This window comes from Lepidothrix coronata, unplaced genomic scaffold, assembly GCF_001604755.1.
Source record: "Lepidothrix coronata isolate B3197 unplaced genomic scaffold, Lepidothrix_coronata-1.0 Scaffold8, whole genome shotgun sequence".
NCBI lineage: Eukaryota > Metazoa > Chordata > Aves > Passeriformes > Pipridae > Lepidothrix > Lepidothrix coronata.
This window is the reverse complement of record NW_016690188.1, coordinates 3,886,813-3,906,902: the sequence shown is the minus strand read 5'-3', so window position 1 is coordinate 3,906,902 and position 20,090 is coordinate 3,886,813. Positions and strand designations below refer to the sequence as shown.

Here is a 20,090-nt window from a genome sequence, read left to right as displayed (position 1 = left end):
AAATCAAGCTGTAGCCTGCTTCAGCAGATGTGTTTGAACCACACACTGGGAATGGGAATCCTCTGTGCTCTCTGGGTACTGAGATACACAGGGCAGGCTTAATCAAAAAAACACATAATGTGTGACTTCATAGAGCCTATGTCCACCTGGCCATCTGCCTTCTCATTTGCAGCATCTCATTTGTATCTTGCAAAGTGAATAGGTTAGTTTTACAGAGGAACAGGTGTGATTATGTTAAAGGTGGGAGACTCAAAGCCAGAAAATTTTGTGTAAAGCATCAAAATGCCTTTGTGAATCTGTGCTGAGATTTACTTTGACAGATGTTAATGTAAACCTTTTGCTTCCAGCAGCAGGTAGGACCAGTGCTGGCCCATGGCACTTGGCTGCTGCAAGCTGTGAAACAAAATATGTGATAAGAATGGCCTGTTTGCTGAAGGGCTGCTTTATGAGAATATATTTTAGGCAGATGGAGCTCCTTAGAAGGAACTTTGCATTCAGTACAGTACTTACTATATAAAATGATTTATGTGCCCAGATCCTGCCCAGTGGTAAAATACTGTATTAGAAGCATAAGCTGAGTCTGATTTCAAAAAAAAAAGAAAAAAAAATTAAAAAAAAAAATCAAACTTCCTGGGCGTAGTAGTTCCTTCAAATGGGGAAACTACAGCTTTTCCTGTCCAATTCCAGCTATGTTTCTTTCTCCACTTTTTCTGCACTCCAGAATAATGCTAGTACTCTTTAATGATCATAGTGGGATACAAACAATATTAAAAATGGAATAATAATACTGCATGTATCCTCTTCTTCAGATTTAAAGTTTCCCTAATTTCTAACCTCTTACGTTAACCATTGTCAAAATCAGTGAGTGACCCTGCTTCTAGTGCTTGATCCTGTGCACATTGATATCTGTGACCAAGCTCCCACTGACTTCAGTAGCCCAGGATAATTTCCAGAGAATGCATTTATGTGAATCTGCTCAGACACAGATTTCAAGGCCTTCATCCTAATTGCAGTCTGAAATCCTCCCTCTGCTTCTGTGAGGTGGAATACAGCTTCCCATATGAATGGGGAATGGGACATGGGACTTGTTTAAGGCATTGGTTTAATAATGTGCTGGGGAGACATCTGATGATTTTTCTCACGCCCATATGTAGGTTGAGGAGGGCAAAAAAGTCTTTCTGGGGGATGTGTCAAGGTGTAGGTACAAACCTGTGTAAGACATGCTTTCCTTTCTTTCTTGGTGAGATGGTTTCTTGTTTGGACTGATGTCTTTGTCAGCAATCGGTTATGAGAAAGAAGGATCTGTATATACCAGCTGCCAGAGAACAGTGAGGAGCTTGTTAATCTGCTTTGGCAGTCTTCAGGTCACGTTATACTACTACAGTTCATAAAACTGACTCTTGTACTACTTTAGCATCCTGAGCCTTGAGCATCACAGCCATCAGCTTTCTACTGTGCTCCAGGGCTGGGAAGACCTGCCTTGTTAAAATCTGTCTGAAAATTGAAGGTATTACAAATTGGGAGTGAGGACGAAGGTGGTTAAAGCATCAGTTTTGCTTAGCACAAAAGCTCATCAACTTGCTGTCCCCCCTTATCTGGTCTGTCCCAAAGAGGATGAACCCAGAACGAACCAACAAAGTTTAGGATTAAGTCAGAGAGTTCTCAACTTGATTTTTCAGAACAGAAAACAGGTTTTCAGCTCTCTCTAAAACCCCTGGCTCAATGAAGCAGAAATGAGAGCATGCAACAATTCTTAGTGGAAGAAGGGGGGCAAACCCAAAAGCTTTCCTCTACCTCTCAGCGATGCAGAGGTCCATTAGCCACGTGTACTTTTTTGATTAATGGTGATCCCAGCCTGAATACAGGACTGCTGTGTACAGGGAAAGGTTGTGGGGAAAGAATAGGCCTGCATGAATTTTTAACTCTACAACTTCACAGATTTGGTACTTTGCTGGTTTGCACACAGACTCCTTATTATGAGTCCCTCAATTTATAGACTCAGCAGGCATGTTAAACACTGCTGCCAGAGAGATGCCTGTTGAGCACGTCCAGGTGGAAAAGGAAGGAAGAGGGAAAAGTATGCAAATAAACCGTAAAGAGGTGGTTTCATTTCTAGTAGTATGAGCAGGTCAATACTATGTGTGTATGAGTGGTGAGCAGTGGCGGAGCAATGAGGCAGTCGAGGAGTGTGCATGTCCTGAGACAGGACTGCAGGAGTGTGTGTGCTCAGTTGTGTGGTGGGATGTTGTGTCCACCTGTGTCTGTACTGCGAGGCACAGCAGAATTAGGTATGTGTGTATGGATACACATATGTACAGCCACCTCAGTTTCTTTTTTCCCTAACTTTCCCTGACTCTTTTCCCCCTTCTGAAGTGGAGGGGTCTCTCTTCACAGTTCTAAAAAGCTTTTCTTACCTTTCCTCTCCGAGCTCAGAAGACAATCACTTCTCTGCCATTGCATTGTTTGGAAGCAAAATTAAGTCTTCCAGTATCTCCAGGCATGTTCTCATGTCCATGTCTCTACACATCTCCAGGCATATTCTGGGCACTTAAATCCTATGGGAATGACTTAGTTCTCTTGCATTCCCTGTGTAGTTCTTATGTCTTCTAGTGTCACGTAAGGCATATTTTAACATTACAGATTAGGAGAAAGGGAGAAGATAATGAGATTTGTTATCTGCTGCTAAACATTCCCAATATGTCCTGGCCTGCTGCTGATTAAGAACAGAATGCCAGATCAAGCCAATAGGGCTAGTTGGTTGAGGCCAAAAATTCACTGGAGTAATATCACAATAGATCTATTGAATGCATGAGAGTTGAGGCAATTTTCACTGCTTTCAGTCTCTGACATGTCCAACAGCAGACAGATTAGCATAAAGATATAGCATTTTATATAATTTCTTTTGAATGTATCTTTCTCTCTCCTGTGTGCTTTTAGGAACTGAAAATATTCTCTGGATTTTCTTTTTTTGAGCAGCGTGGACTGTCTAACTAACTGACTTTCCAGGATATCATTCTAATGGTCCAAGTTAATTTCACTTGGAAGAAGGAAGAAGAAATACTCCCTTAACTTTTTTGGCTTCCTGAGTAGCAAGGAAAATAAGTCCCTGCAAACTTGCATGATCCATAGCATGACAAACATTTTTTTTGCAATGCAATGGTAACAAATAGACTTTGGAAGGGTACTATGAGGTCCAAATCCTGTACTCTGAGGCAGGACCAATTCTTTATAACTCTTTCTGTGACAATTCCTATTGAGTCAGTGTGGGCTTGTCAACAGCAGCAAGCCTAGCGATTTTTTTTCTCAACTGATAGTAGTGCTCAAATTGATTTTTACTTTTGGTTTCCAATGCCCCACTGATTATATAATAAATACTGAGAAAGCTGACAATTGCAGCTGATTGTACATAGTTGATTGCTGCACTCTGAGCTGAGTACAGTGTCCACTGTGTGTGCAACTTCTCATTTAAAAGGACAGGACCAGAACACTCAGGTTTACAGCTGTCAGTGGCCTGGGATTTGGGGTAGCTTTAGGCTGGTATTGGAATCAGTGGATGATAATGGCACTTTTAGAGATGAACATCTCTGTGTTGCTTTCACCATTCTGAGGGCTCACTGCCAGAGCTGCATTTCTGGGATTGGTCTCAGTTTAATTTGTCTGAGTAATAAATGACATGCCGAGGATTCCTGTGTTACAAAATATAGCCTCTCGTTTTCCTTTCTTGTGCAGGAAAATCCCTTGGATTAACATCTATGCCCAAGTTCAGCATGACAAGGAGCAGGAAATGATTGGCTCTGTCAGCCAAAGTGAAAATGCCCCCAAAATCACTCTGAGTGAGTTCACAGACCCTGAGGAGCTGATGGACAAAGAGCTGGACACAAGAGTGATGGGTGAGAGCCCTCCACTGTTTGTTTTTTTTTTTTTTCACAGTCTGGATGAGGATGTTGGTCACTGGGGTATTAGAGAAGCAGTGACTGTGACTCCAGGTACAAGTAGAACCTGAGGTACTGAGATAGGGGTTAATCTCTCTCTGCAACATAGTAACAGGGAGTTTTTCTGACAACTTTTCCGACAGTGTTACATGACCGGGGTAGGAACCTGTAGCCAACAATAGCTATATGGGACTTAGTAATAGCTGTGGCTCTCACTTATGCCTGCTCATGACCCTACCTCTCCTGTGAAGTACCAAATTTGCTGAACCCTCAAAAGAATCAGCTGACCCAAGCTTACACTGTTGGTGTGCTATGATTGCAAGCAAATATGTCCCTAATAGTTTAATGAGTTTACTGCTGGTCAACTGAGCTGTAGTAATGAGTTTTCTGCATGCCCCCTGCTTATTGCAAATACAAAAGAGGATGTCTTACTTCTAAACACCTTTGCTGTCTTTACACTTAAACAAGCACATCCTAAGAAGGAGTGAGAAGCAATATAGACCAAACTGTTAAAGCCACTGCACTGACTTTTTTCTTCATTTTCTCCTCCACAGGAAGCATCTCAACAATTGCCAACAGTGAAAGCACAAAGGAAATCCCCAACTGCACTAGTGTTTAATACTGAGAATCCACTTGGTCTACAATATTTCTGACTTTTTATTTGTAATTATTATTGTTATAATTATTATTATTATTATGAAAAAAGAAAGAGTTATATGTCATTATTATCATTTGGGAGGGGGTGGGGTGGGCTTTTTGTGTTTACCAGGGCTGCATTCATAAATAGCAGGGGTTCTTCATATTTAGGAAATACACATCAGATTAGAAATAAAAAGCAAAGAATGAGTCCAGTGTGCAATGGGATTTGAATGCCAGCCTCCTGTTAAACACAGAACAGGAATTAAGTATTCAAATCCAACAGATAGGTACTGTACCTTAGGCAACATGTTGTAAGTAAATTGTCCCTTTTCAGCCCTTTTCAAACTAAGTCATGAATCATCTACTTCATTCTGCCAGAGGGTTCAGACTGGGCTGTTAGACCAGGCTCTGCAACATGCCAACATCCCTTGCTTCCCGATGACGTGCATGTCTCAGCTTTTTTGCAGGATCTTGCCTCTTTTAATTGCTTTTAATTTCAGTCACCCTCTGGCACTGTTGACTGCTGAGAAAGGAAAAAAAATCAGAGCAAACACACACATCAGTGTTCCTTGGACTACAGACTGGCTGGAGGGGACAGCACCACAAGCAGTGGAGGAGAGTGCCTGAGTTTATGAATGCAGCCTAAACCCTGTGCATGTGAATAGCGAGGATGCTGAAGGCCTACTGTAGATAATTACAATGTACATAGCTTTTTATTTCTTGGGAAATAATTTAATGTTTAGTAAAAGAAGATATGTTTAAAACAGAACCTGAACCACACACAGACATGCACGCACACACACATGCGTGCACACACACACACACGCGCGCGCGTGTGTGCTCGTACACGTCAGCCAACCAGGGACCGTGGCTGAATCACGCTTTGGTTCCAAGTGTGTTCCAGTTGTCTGTCATATTTCAATCTGACACTGCTGTCTATAAGCAGCATAGTTTATTTCTCTGTGTAAAACTGCAAGCCTTTTTTAACATATATATATATGGTGTCATTTCCTATGATGGGGCAGAAGGTATTAGTGGGACAGACTGTGAGCCTGTCATTAATATTTTAACGATGTTCATCGTTTACTCATCTCTGTCACTGTTGTCAACTTCTGAGAAGGATCTTGGTGACATTTGTTAGTGAAAATGAGGAAAACAATCATGAAATTATCACCATCTCAGTGTGGACAAATATCAGTGACCTTGCAGTACCTAGTACAACCTCAACTCAACAGTGAGGCAGGCTGCAGTAGCTTTTTTCCCAGGGAGAAGTTATGCTTTTAGCAGTTAAGCTGATGAAGTGAAGTGCTATTTAGGATGTGTAAGAGTAGTAAATTTTGGCTGAACAAGATGTATGCGATTAGGGACTGTTCTTTGGAGAGGGCAATGAAGGGTCAGACTTGTATAAATGAGCTATGAAAAGTCCTTATGAGTGCTGCAGAACAGCAGCTTCCAATTCAGAGTGGAAATGCCATCAGAGTAATTTCTGTGTGCTAGTTGATGCTTCCTAATTAGAGCAAGGACGTTAATGAAGAAAATGTATTGAAAAAGCTCTTTAGAAATTTTCTACTACACTGAATTGAAGATATCCCTTAGGAGTGATGGAGTTCAGAGGTAAGAAGTTGACCTAGTGATGAGTTACTTTTATCCATTTTTCTTGAGTTGATGATGTCAAAAATGAACCTTATTCTGCAGAGTATTGAGTTGTAGGACCCCACTGGAGGGAAAGGAAGATTGAACGCGCGTCTGGGAAGATGTTCTTTTGTTTGAGTGATAACAGGAGGCTGAAATGACACCAGGTGACAATATTTGTTGTAATTTTTTAGGATCTGGACACAGGACTCCACATCAAAGGTTAAAATCCTGATGGGTCTGCAGATGTAGAGAAAAGTGGTTAAACACAGTTTGGCAGAAAAACACAGGAGGTATTTCAAGATTAAAATTGTAAAACCAAAACTTAGGGAAATACTGTTTTGTGAGAAGTGCTAAAGTTAAATATTCTTAATTCTTCTTCTTCATTTCAGTCAGGCTTGTGGACCTTTTCTTTTGATTTAAAAATATTTCTCTACTATTTCTTCCCTCACTTTTCTGCTCTGATTTCTAGTATAAGCTGGAGAGTGATGGCTGTGTTATTCTATTTAACCTTGAGTTTCCATCCATCACATGTGCATAAACTGTTGCATTACTGTCTTTGTTCTACTGAAACATCAAAGTAGTTTACAGTAATGGCCTAGTCTGGTGATAAGACTGTTAGCACAAGGCCGTAGCTTCCATTCAGGTATAGATGGGAGGGATGTTGTACATAAACAGTGGTCCCATGGGCCTTGAGCTAAACTGTGGGCTGATCTCAGTCTTTGCTGATCATTAGGGTTCAAAGGACCAATTTGGGGAGCTGCTGCAGAGAACTGAATGTAAAGTACTCATTATTTTCTGTGTATTAACTTTCTCTTTTATAAACCACAAAACAAAGTTAAAATATTCCTTGTTGTTTGGAGTTTTCTAGGTTTTTCATGGGATTGATATAATGTGGATTTAACAGGAAAGGCAGGGTATTGCAGTTTTCACAATTTCTTTTCGCAATTTAATTTTCACACTTTTAAAGATGGCTGTTAAATGTGTCATAACAAATGGGAGGAAACAAAGAGGGAAAATTGAGAGTAAGATGATGAAAAAATGGAAACATTTTCACTTCTCAAAAAGAAATTTAATCTCAATGAAGATTAGGGAATTTCTGAATGATACAGTTAATTTTTTGAGAAACATCTATCCAGAAAACCATTTTCAATCCAAAATGATCCTAAAATATTCTACAAAGCAGATAAAAAAGATCCATGGAGCCAGAACTGAATGTCAAAAAACCTGACTGATTCTTGAGTTCTCTCAAACTTCATGTCCCATGAGACTTAGTGGGTGTCACTACCTCTCAGGGTAGTTTGTCACACTGCTGTCAGGACCAGGGTGTGCTCCATGCACATCTGAAAAGAGCTCCCTAGGGTGTGCATGGGACCAGACTTACCAAATCATACCTGCTGCTTTAGGGCACAGTCATGGCTGATGGCAGCTGAAAAAAGCTTGTGTTCATAACTGAAAGCTGCTCCTTTAGGATACTAGAAGGGTAACTACTGTGTTCCAGCGGGATACTGAGGGCTGTATCTATCAATCCATGGGACCTCTGTAAGGTTTGCACTGGGCAATCAACACTGTTCATCTATTTTGGAATGTACTGAGCTGTGGTGTTAGCACAGACTGGAGCATTGGCCACTTTTGTTTGTGTGTGTCTTGCTGCAAGATAACTTGAGGTTGTCATTAGGATTTTTTCCCCTGCAGGAAAAATTCCCCCCTGGGGAAAATGTAATGGGAATCCTTGAAGCTGTAGACTGTTACTTACCTGAGTAATGAGGGAAAGAGACCATGGCATGAGTAGAACATAAATAGCTCCCACACTCTAGTTATGTAAAAAGAGGAAAAGAAACAGACAGAGAGCAAGAAACTGGGTCAGTGCCCTCTATCACTGCCAGCCTTTCCCCCATGATGGATTCTACTGTATTAGCTATAACTTCAGAATAATGCATAAGGCATAGAGACTAGATGCAGCTTCTGGCTCTGTATGGCTGACAACCTGATGTAAACACCAAACAGATCCTCTGCTTAGTTTAACCAGTGCTTGAGACTCCCAGCACTAAGCCCAGATGGATCAGAGGTAAGACTAGAGCGACTGGAGACTGCAGAGGGTTTCAGACACAGTTGCCATCAACAAGACCATGTGCAGTAAGTGTGTGTTTTCTTCTGGACTAAGCTTTGGTTTCATGGATGTGCAAAGATGCCCTGATGTCCTCTTTTCCTTCAATCAACTCCCACACACATTCCAGGTCTAACAAACCAAACCAGAATCCTCACGTGTCAGACACTGCACTAAACCCAAACCACCACCATGATTTTAAAGGATTAAATGAGACAGACAATTGCAATACCTGTATTGAACACAGTAACACAACTGCATGAGTCATATATATACATATATATATACTGTTCTTGGTTTTATTGTTCCATTTGAATATTTCTACTGTAAAAAAAAGGCAGTGGTTTTGAAATTGTTGAAAATAAATGTATTTTTGTACATCAGAGTTACCCCTGGCTGCTTTTTCAGTCCTTGTTCTTCTTATATTTCCTTTCGGCAAAGTCTGCTCTTTCTTCTGAATTTCCCTTGTCATATCTGGCCCTCCAACTCTGTTGTTCAGGGTCATGCAAAGCACATGGAGGGTCAGCAGAGAAATGTTCTAAGGCAAGATTTTTTAAGATAAAAGAGAAAACAACTACCTCTCCTTCCTTCTTACTGCTCCCCTCCAAAAATAATTATCTTCTTACCTTTCCATTCTACAGGCTGATTATCTTTGGAGCCTTGGAGGTGAATAGAAGGGGCAAACTATCTGCTTGTGCAGTCATGACCCCATGAATCTCATACTCTCACCTAACAGACTTTAGCGTGTAAGAGACTGTAGAGTGTTTATGTAGGGAAAAAAAAAATAAAAGAAAGAAAAAGTATTTTCTTCGCTCCTTGGTAGAAGAGACTGCTTAAAAAGGAAAAAAGAACATGGAAATATGTCTCTGGATATGTATCAACCAAATCTACCCATGCACATGCATGCATACATATCTTCCCCCCCTCCCACCCCTTTCCTTTAGCTCTGTAGGTCCATAAACTGCAAATTTCAGGAGTGTGGCAGACCTACCTGGGAATTATCTCTTCTCCATGACCACCTCCTCCATATGTTCCTTCCCAGATGCCCACTGCTAGTCACTGGTGGAGGCCAGACTAATGGTCCAAATCTTTTCTCTGACCTGATGCAGCTAAACTTTTATGTATATATTATTTAAGAATACAGTGGTGTCTGTTTATTTTCCCTTTTATATCCAAAGCTCAGTTTTTTCTGTTTTTCCTTTATGTCAGTAAGCTAAAAGGGTGAGGCAATGAAGGACTAGGTTGGCCATCTCTGAGTGTGATGTGTGAGGGACCTCCAGAATTGCAGAAGACCTTCAAAAGCTAAGGCTTTTGAAATATTTGTGTCTGGCACTCTTCACAGCAATGCTAGTGCAACATTTCTGTTCATGGGATCCTGAAATCCAAGTTATGAACAGACAAGCACAAGTGGTTAAATTACCATAGCTTAACAAGCTACCACTGAGACCCAGTGATTAGGAACCCAGCTAAGTACAGCTGTTAAGTCAAATGCAGGCACTTAAACATCAGCCCTCATCACAGTCTAGAAACATGAGCAATGGCTCAATCTTTGCCTGAATCCAGCTGTGTTGCATGGAATTCTCATTCCCTTTATTAAAGGCAGTGTAAGCATTGCTTACTACATCTGATATTTTCATGGCTGTGCCAAATACTCCTCTATAAGGGAATATGGTGCTGTTCAGGAAAAGTGTGTCATAAGTACTCCTGGAGTCAGCACATCGCTGCGTTGTTTCAGTCCTTACTGTGGTGCTCAAAAACACCAATATGACCCAAGGCTACCATGCTGGGTGTAGGACACCTCTAATATAGGAGACAAAAGTAAAATAAAGGCCATTTTCCCTGGCTTGGTGTGTTATTACTGAGAAACTTGGCCTGGTTTGGGCTCTCTGCATAACAATGCTTTTGTTATGCAGGGAGAGCCTGTCATTACTTGTGCAATGGCACCACTCAGATGGCCTGGTTGAGAGCACATCCCTCAGTGCCCCCCACCAATAAACCACATTGCAGTGATGTTTGTCATGGAGAGCACAAGTGCAACAAGGCTTGGCTGGGGCTGGCTGCATCCCCACCCAGGAATGGAGGGGTTGCATGCCTGAACCAGCCCAGGCTCTGTTTTCACCCTCTTTGGGACACTAGGCTGGATTCTCCTACTGCAAGGCAGAATCTGACAGGCACCTGATGTACCTTTTGTATTGTTCTGAAAGATGAGTGCCCCTCTAAAATCATCATTACTCCCCATGTTCCTGCCTGCCAGCAGTGTGTCCAGCTTGGCAAGGTAGGAGAGGAGCCTCTTTCCCTTGATTCAGTCCAGGTCTTGGTGCAAACAGAAATACAAATTCTCATGCCCAAGATAAGACACCTTGTATGCCAGGTACCTTCCTGTGAATGCTGCTGCTCAAATTCTAGCCCTTGTTCTGGGGACAAACAAGGTGTTTCCCATCCAGAGCTCATGGCACTCCACACTTCAACAGGATGAGGCAGCACTTAGCTGAATGTGCCTTGTGCCCAGGTCTTCCTTTTCCTTTGGCCCTCTCCCCAGTGAAGTATTCTGGTTATTAAGGACTATCAAAGCACCATTGCATTACTGACATATTATTGTAATACATCACTTGAGTGCTGGTCTGCTGTTATATATCATGGTGCTACATCAGGGAATTGACAGGTGACAGGAACCCCAGACCCAGAGACAGATCACTTTTCTAAGCTTTATAGGCTGCTTTTTTTCCCCTGTGACAGCAAGCGAAGGCAAAGAAAGTGTTGGACTGCTGCCATGAAGCTTTCAAAGCTTTTAAATGTATTTATCTATACATTTTTCCCTTGACCCTGAAAAATTAATTAAACAAATCTGCTGATGTTTCTCTATGAGACCATAGAAATGGGTTTATTTTGGGTCATGGAGGAGGCAACAATTGCTCACTATGAACTGTTTCATGAGATTAGTATGTGTCAGTGTCTGGTTGTGAGCAGAAAAGAAAGGCTTGTCCTTGCGAAACAAAAAAACATTTGTTCCTGAATTTCAGAAGAAAATATTCTTAGTAGTTCTATTGACTATATTTTTAAGGCAGTTGTTCAGGTAGAGGCAGGACAGAAAGCAATTGTCCTCTTTGCTATTGGGATTTTACCCTTGATGAATACAAAATTATTTGCTTCACCATTGCTTTATCCTGGTTCTACCTGTTCAGGCACCCCGATATCAGTGAATTTAGTCTTGATTTACACCAGTCTGAGCTCTCACATTAAGAGGAGTTACGTGCCTACTTCAAGGACAAAATAAATCCTTTTTAATGCCTCATTGTGAATGTCAAGCAGTTTTCAGATCAAAATTAAGGGAGATTGTAATACTATTACTAATAAAAAAACACATACAAGGACATAGTTGGGAGGCTGAAGAAGTATGTTTATTAAATGAAACAAAAATGTTATGACGATTTATGTTTTTTAAAATCTTGTGTTGTTACATGAACCTGAAAGGCAAAAAGGAGAGAAAAACTGGAAACCAGAGTGAGGAACAAGAGAAATGGACCAGACTGGTTGAGATCCTGTGGCTGACCAGGAGGCAGAGTGAGAGGCACATGGTTGTTTAATCATTTAANCGCGTGTGTGCTCGTACACGTCAGCCAACCAGGGACCGTGGCTGAATCACGCTTTGGTTCCAAGTGTGTTCCAGTTGTCTGTCATATTTCAATCTGACACTGCTGTCTATAAGCAGCATAGTTTATTTCTCTGTGTAAAACTGCAAGCCTTTTTTAACATATATATATATGGTGTCATTTCCTATGATGGGGCAGAAGGTATTAGTGGGACAGACTGTGAGCCTGTCATTAATATTTTAACGATGTTCATCGTTTACTCATCTCTGTCACTGTTGTCAACTTCTGAGAAGGATCTTGGTGACATTTGTTAGTGAAAATGAGGAAAACAATCATGAAATTATCACCATCTCAGTGTGGACAAATATCAGTGACCTTGCAGTACCTAGTACAACCTCAACTCAACAGTGAGGCAGGCTGCAGTAGCTTTTTTCCCAGGGAGAAGTTATGCTTTTAGCAGTTAAGCTGATGAAGTGAAGTGCTATTTAGGATGTGTAAGAGTAGTAAATTTTGGCTGAACAAGATGTATGCGATTAGGGACTGTTCTTTGGAGAGGGCAATGAAGGGTCAGACTTGTATAAATGAGCTATGAAAAGTCCTTATGAGTGCTGCAGAACAGCAGCTTCCAATTCAGAGTGGAAATGCCATCAGAGTAATTTCTGTGTGCTAGTTGATGCTTCCTAATTAGAGCAAGGACGTTAATGAAGAAAATGTATTGAAAAAGCTCTTTAGAAATTTTCTACTACACTGAATTGAAGATATCCCTTAGGAGTGATGGAGTTCAGAGGTAAGAAGTTGACCTAGTGATGAGTTACTTTTATCCATTTTTCTTGAGTTGATGATGTCAAAAATGAACCTTATTCTGCAGAGTATTGAGTTGTAGGACCCCACTGGAGGGAAAGGAAGATTGAACGCGCGTCTGGGAAGATGTTCTTTTGTTTGAGTGATAACAGGAGGCTGAAATGACACCAGGTGACAATATTTGTTGTAATTTTTTAGGATCTGGACACAGGACTCCACATCAAAGGTTAAAATCCTGATGGGTCTGCAGATGTAGAGAAAAGTGGTTAAACACAGTTTGGCAGAAAAACACAGGAGGTATTTCAAGATTAAAATTGTAAAACCAAAACTTAGGGAAATACTGTTTTGTGAGAAGTGCTAAAGTTAAATATTCTTAATTCTTCTTCTTCATTTCAGTCAGGCTTGTGGACCTTTTCTTTTGATTTAAAAATATTTCTCTACTATTTCTTCCCTCACTTTTCTGCTCTGATTTCTAGTATAAGCTGGAGAGTGATGGCTGTGTTATTCTATTTAACCTTGAGTTTCCATCCATCACATGTGCATAAACTGTTGCATTACTGTCTTTGTTCTACTGAAACATCAAAGTAGTTTACAGTAATGGCCTAGTCTGGTGATAAGACTGTTAGCACAAGGCCGTAGCTTCCATTCAGGTATAGATGGGAGGGATGTTGTACATAAACAGTGGTCCCATGGGCCTTGAGCTAAACTGTGGGCTGATCTCAGTCTTTGCTGATCATTAGGGTTCAAAGGACCAATTTGGGGAGCTGCTGCAGAGAACTGAATGTAAAGTACTCATTATTTTCTGTGTATTAACTTTCTCTTTTATAAACCACAAAACAAAGTTAAAATATTCCTTGTTGTTTGGAGTTTTCTAGGTTTTTCATGGGATTGATATAATGTGGATTTAACAGGAAAGGCAGGGTATTGCAGTTTTCACAATTTCTTTTCGCAATTTAATTTTCACACTTTTAAAGATGGCTGTTAAATGTGTCATAACAAATGGGAGGAAACAAAGAGGGAAAATTGAGAGTAAGATGATGAAAAAATGGAAACATTTTCACTTCTCAAAAAGAAATTTAATCTCAATGAAGATTAGGGAATTTCTGAATGATACAGTTAATTTTTTGAGAAACATCTATCCAGAAAACCATTTTCAATCCAAAATGATCCTAAAATATTCTACAAAGCAGATAAAAAAGATCCATGGAGCCAGAACTGAATGTCAAAAAACCTGACTGATTCTTGAGTTCTCTCAAACTTCGTGTCCCATGAGACTTAGTGGGTGTCACTACCTCTCAGGGTAGTTTGTCACACTGCTGTCAGGACCAGGGTGTGCTCCATGCACATCTGAAAAGAGCTCCCTAGGGTGTGCATGGGACCAGACTTACCAAATCATACCTGCTGCTTTAGGGCACAGTCATGGCTGATGGCAGCTGAAAAAAGCTTGTGTTCATAACTGAAAGCTGCTCCTTTAGGATACTAGAAGGGTAACTACTGTGTTCCAGCGGGATACTGAGGGCTGTATCTATCAATCCATGGGACCTCTGTAAGGTTTGCACTGGGCAATCAACACTGTTCATCTATTTTGGAATGTACTGAGCTGTGGTGTTAGCACAGACTGGAGCATTGGCCACTTTTGTTTGTGTGTGTCTTGCTGCAAGATAACTTGAGGTTGTCATTAGGATTTTTTCCCCTGCAGGAAAAATTCCCCCCTGGGGAAAATGTAATGGGAATCCTTGAAGCTGTAGACTGTTACTTACCTGAGTAATGAGGGAAAGAGACCATGGCATGAGTAGAACATAAATAGCTCCCACACTCTAGTTATGTAAAAAGAGGAAAAGAAACAGACAGAGAGCAAGAAACTGGGTCAGTGCCCTCTATCACTGCCAGCCTTTCCCCCATGATGGATTCTACTGTATTAGCTATAACTTCAGAATAATGCATAAGGCATAGAGACTAGATGCAGCTTCTGGCTCTGTATGGCTGACAACCTGATGTAAACACCAAACAGATCCTCTGCTTAGTTTAACCAGTGCTTGAGACTCCCAGCACTAAGCCCAGATGGATCAGAGGTAAGACTAGAGCGACTGGAGACTGCAGAGGGTTTCAGACACAGTTGCCATCAACAAGACCATGTGCAGTAAGTGTGTGTTTTCTTCTGGACTAAGCTTTGGTTTCATGGATGTGCAAAGATGCCCTGATGTCCTCTTTTCCTTCAATCAACTCCCACACACATTCCAGGTCTAACAAACCAAACCAGAATCCTCACGTGTCAGACACTGCACTAAACCCAAACCACCACCATGATTTTAAAGGATTAAATGAGACAGACAATTGCAATACCTGTATTGAACACAGTAACACAACTGCATGAGTCATATATATACATATATATATACTGTTCTTGGTTTTATTGTTCCATTTGAATATTTCTACTGTAAAAAAAAGGCAGTGGTTTTGAAATTGTTGAAAATAAATGTATTTTTGTACATCAGAGTTACCCCTGGCTGCTTTTTCAGTCCTTGTTCTTCTTATATTTCCTTTCGGCAAAGTCTGCTCTTTCTTCTGAATTTCCCTTGTCATATCTGGCCCTCCAACTCTGTTGTTCAGGGTCATGCAAAGCACATGGAGGGTCAGCAGAGAAATGTTCTAAGGCAAGATTTTTTAAGATAAAAGAGAAAACAACTACCTCTCCTTCCTTCTTACTGCTCCCCTCCAAAAATAATTATCTTCTTACCTTTCCATTCTACAGGCTGATTATCTTTGGAGCCTTGGAGGTGAATAGAAGGGGCAAACTATCTGCTTGTGCAGTCATGACCCCATGAATCTCATACTCTCACCTAACAGACTTTAGCGTGTAAGAGACTGTAGAGTGTTTATGTAGGGAAAAAAAAAATAAAAGAAAGAAAAAGTATTTTCTTCGCTCCTTGGTAGAAGAGACTGCTTAAAAAGGAAAAAAGAACATGGAAATATGTCTCTGGATATGTATCAACCAAATCTACCCATGCACATGCATGCATACATATCTTCCCCCCCTCCCACCCCTTTCCTTTAGCTCTGTAGGTCCATAAACTGCAAATTTCAGGAGTGTGGCAGACCTACCTGGGAATTATCTCTTCTCCATGACCACCTCCTCCATATGTTCCTTCCCAGATGCCCACTGCTAGTCACTGGTGGAGGCCAGACTAATGGTCCAAATCTTTTCTCTGACCTGATGCAGCTAAACTTTTATGTATATATTATTTAAGAATACAGTGGTGTCTGTTTATTTTCCCTTTTATATCCAAAGCTCAGTTTTTTCTGTTTTTCCTTTATGTCAGTAAGCTAAAAGGGTGAGGCAATGAAGGACTAGGTTGGCCATCTCTGAGTGTGATGTGTGAGGGACCTCCAGAATTGCAGAAGACCTTCAAAAGCTAAGGCTTTTGAAATATTTGTGTCTGGCACTCTTCACAGCAATGCTAGTGCAACATTTCTGTTCATGGGATCCTGAAATCCAAGTTATGAACAGACAAGCACAAGTGGTTAAATTACCATAGCTTAACAAGCTACCACTGAGACCCAGTGATTAGGAACCCAGCTAAGTACAGCTGTTAAGTCAAATGCAGGCACTTAAACATCAGCCCTCATCACAGTCTAGAAACATGAGCAATGGCTCAATCTTTGCCTGAATCCAGCTGTGTTGCATGGAATTCTCATTCCCTTTATTAAAGGCAGTGTAAGCATTGCTTACTACATCTGATATTTTCATGGCTGTGCCAAATACTCCTCTATAAGGGAATATGGTGCTGTTCAGGAAAAGTGTGTCATAAGTACTCCTGGAGTCAGCACATCGCTGCGTTGTTTCAGTCCTTACTGTGGTGCTCAAAAACACCAATATGACCCAAGGCTACCATGCTGGGTGTAGGACACCTCTAATATAGGAGACAAAAGTAAAATAAAGGCCATTTTCCCTGGCTTGGTGTGTTATTACTGAGAAACTTGGCCTGGTTTGGGCTCTCTGCATAACAATGCTTTTGTTATGCAGGGAGAGCCTGTCATTACTTGTGCAATGGCACCACTCAGATGGCCTGGTTGAGAGCACATCCCTCAGTGCCCCCCACCAATAAACCACATTGCAGTGATGTTTGTCATGGAGAGCACAAGTGCAACAAGGCTTGGCTGGGGCTGGCTGCATCCCCACCCAGGAATGGAGGGGTTGCATGCCTGAACCAGCCCAGGCTCTGTTTTCACCCTCTTTGGGACACTACGCTGGATTCTCCTACTGCAAGGCAGAATCTGACAGGCACCTGATGTACCTTTTGTATTGTTCTGAAAGATGAGTGCCCCTCTAAAATCATCATTACTCCCCATGTTCCTGCCTGCCAGCAGTGTGTCCAGCTTGGCAAGGTAGGAGAGGAGCCTCTTTCCCTTGATTCAGTCCAGGTCTTGGTGCAAACAGAAATACAAATTCTCATGCCCAAGATAAGACACCTTGTATGCCAGGTACCTTCCTGTGAATGCTGCTGCTCAAATTCTAGCCCTTGTTCTGGGGACAAACAAGGTGTTTCCCATCCAGAGCTCATGGCACTCCACACTTCAACAGGATGAGGCAGCACTTAGCTGAATGTGCCTTGTGCCCAGGTCTTCCTTTTCCTTTGGCCCTCTCCCCAGTGAAGTATTCTGGTTATTAAGGACTATCAAAGCACCATTGCATTACTGACATATTATTGTAATACATCACTTGAGTGCTGGTCTGCTGTTATATATCATGGTGCTACATCAGGGAATTGACAGGTGACAGGAACCCCAGACCCAGAGACAGATCACTTTTCTAAGCTTTATAGGCTGCTTTTTTTCCCCTGTGACAGCAAGCGAAGGCAAAGAAAGTGTTGGACTGCTGCCATGAAGCTTTCAAAGCTTTTAAATGTATTTATCTATACATTTTTCCCTTGACCCTGAAAAATTAATTAAACAAATCTGCTGATGTTTCTCTATGAGACCATAGAAATGGGTTTATTTTGGGTCATGGAGGAGGCAACAATTGCTCACTATGAACTGTTTCATGAGATTAGTATGTGTCAGTGTCTGGTTGTGAGCAGAAAAGAAAGGCTTGTCCTTGCGAAACAAAAAAACATTTGTTCCTGAATTTCAGAAGAAAATATTCTTAGTAGTTCTATTGACTATATTTTTAAGGCAGTTGTTCAGGTAGAGGCAGGACAGAAAGCAATTGTCCTCTTTGCTATTGGGATTTTACCCTTGATGAATACAAAATTATTTGCTTCACCATTGCTTTATCCTGGTTCTACCTGTTCAGGCACCCCGATATCAGTGAATTTAGTCTTGATTTACACCAGTCTGAGCTCTCACATTAAGAGGAGTTACGTGCCTACTTCAAGGACAAAATAAATCCTTTTTAATGCCTCATTGTGAATGTCAAGCAGTTTTCAGATCAAAATTAAGGGAGATTGTAATACTATTACTAATAAAAAAACACATACAAGGACATAGTTGGGAGGCTGAAGAAGTATGTTTATTAAATGAAACAAAAATGTTATGACGATTTATGTTTTTTAAAATCTTGTGTTGTTACATGAACCTGAAAGGCAAAAAGGAGAGAAAAACTGTGAAGCAGAGTGAGGAACAAGAGAAATGGACCAGACTGGTTGAGATCCTGTAGCTGACCAGGAGGCAGAGTGAGAGGCACATGGTTGTTTAATCATTTAATGATTTTAGCGTGGGAAATTTCTAAAATTGCAGGCTGGATCAACTGAATCAACAGGAGATGTAGCACACACAGGCCATATAAGATGGAATTGTCTCTGCTTCCACATTCTGACACTCAGCATTGAAATTCAAGTTTTAATCAACTTATTCCCTACTGAAATCCCAGTGCTGAGTGTTGAGGTTCCTTGTAGAGCAGTGGTGGGTGAGTGAGGGTTCAGGCAGAATTTGTGGGCCATTTTCAAAGCTCAACCGAGGGTTGGATGTAATTGTATTCAATGGGTTGGGTGGTTGCCATGCAAAAGAAATGGCTCCTGATGTGGGATGTAGGGAAAATGAGCCTAAATAGGTCAGTGGGGAAAGGGTAGGAAGATGGGCTTATGAAACACTGTGCAATATTTGTCAGTTTTGGGGACTCACTCCTCTTTCCTTGATATTAGTTGGACTGTATGCTGGGTGAGGGAATGAGTTAAAATCATTGTCTGGAATGGGAGACAAGGATAAGCTTTTACAGGGAATGAATGGGCCATCAAGAACTGACTAAGGCAATTGGCTAGACTAAGAGGAGGGGTGTAGCTACCTGTCCCTAAAATGAGCATTCCCTGAAGAGACCTTGAGAGAAACCAGGGATATTAGAGAAGTTTTAAGGAGGAAAAGAGGTGGGGAAAATGAATGTGAGACAATCTGACAACCAAGATAAAGCGAAGTCTACCGTGGGAGCACCTTCTGCTGCCAGATCTGGAAATGTTTGACTGCACAAAACATACACACCCCTCTTTTCAAAGTGATTCTGGGTCTCCTGAGAGTCCACAAGGATGTGGCCATAGCACACTACTGGGATGCTGAGGTACAGACAGTGCTGCCAGCAGAAGGAGAAAGGTTTCTGTTACCTCAAGAGCTCTGCTACACAGCATGCATGTGGTAAAGTGTCTAAAGCTTATTGCAGGCAAATTTTAGAGTTTAAATCCATTTATGGCTCTGGACCTTACTGCCTAATAATATCACCTACACTTGGAATAATCTGAGATGTTGTTAGGAATACTTTTGAGACTATGGTTTTAATCTTTTTTTTTAACCTTGAAATGTTCCTATCAGTTTCAGTCTACAGGCTGCTAGAGATCTGAACTGAACTGTAAGATGCTGAGGGACTTTCCTCCTAATTTTTGTATGAAACTTCCCTTCCTTTTGTAAGTTATGCAGCAAAGTTGCAGCATAAGCTTCAATGCTCCCTTCACCCATTGTACTTTGGGACTATGAATAATTTACAGTATGAAAAATATTTACAGTATGAACAATTTGTCTGTTTCTAAAAGGAAAAGTCATAGAAAGGGCAAACACGTGCAGTTTTGTGGCTTTGGTGCTGGAGAGCCTGGAGATACTTCTGGCATCAGTTGGCACTTTCACCGTGGGTTTGTCATTAGTTCCTATAGTCCTTGGGGGACACCCCCACTCTGCATGAACACTTATATGATTCCCACAGCTCCCACGATTTACCAGCAGATGAGGGGGATTTAAGAATTACTGCAAATTACTTATTCATTCAAATTATTTTCATCAGCCTTGAAACATTAACTGATCCTGAGTAGTGGGAGGTAATTGATCTAATTTATTTACTTATCTGTTCCATTAATGAATTTTTGACCAAGTTACTTTGAGAGCAAGATGTGAAGACAATGCAAAGTCTAAGAA

General features: G+C 41.1%; 1 protein-coding gene across 2 annotated transcripts in view; it reads left to right on the top strand.

Annotated features, from left to right (window-relative positions):
* The window catches only part of SORCS3 (sortilin related VPS10 domain containing receptor 3), a 296,555-nt gene extending 278,076 nt beyond the window's left edge, over positions 1–18,479 (top strand). Inside the window, exons 26-29 of one of the 2 annotated variants that reach the window (XR_001873022.1) lie at positions 3,730–3,890; positions 4,487–5,404; positions 8,310–8,314; positions 18,469–18,479. Coding sequence is in view for 1 of the 2 variants with exons in the window: in XM_017804150.1 (XP_017659639.1) it covers positions 3,730–3,890; positions 4,487–4,551 (226 nt within the window). In the remaining variant the exon portion in view is untranslated. Of the gene's footprint in view, positions 1–3,729; positions 3,891–4,486; positions 8,694–18,468 lie in introns of those variants that run through there. The other variant, XM_017804150.1, reaches the window with a different exon arrangement.
* Positions 18,480–20,090: the final 1,611 nt, after the last annotated feature.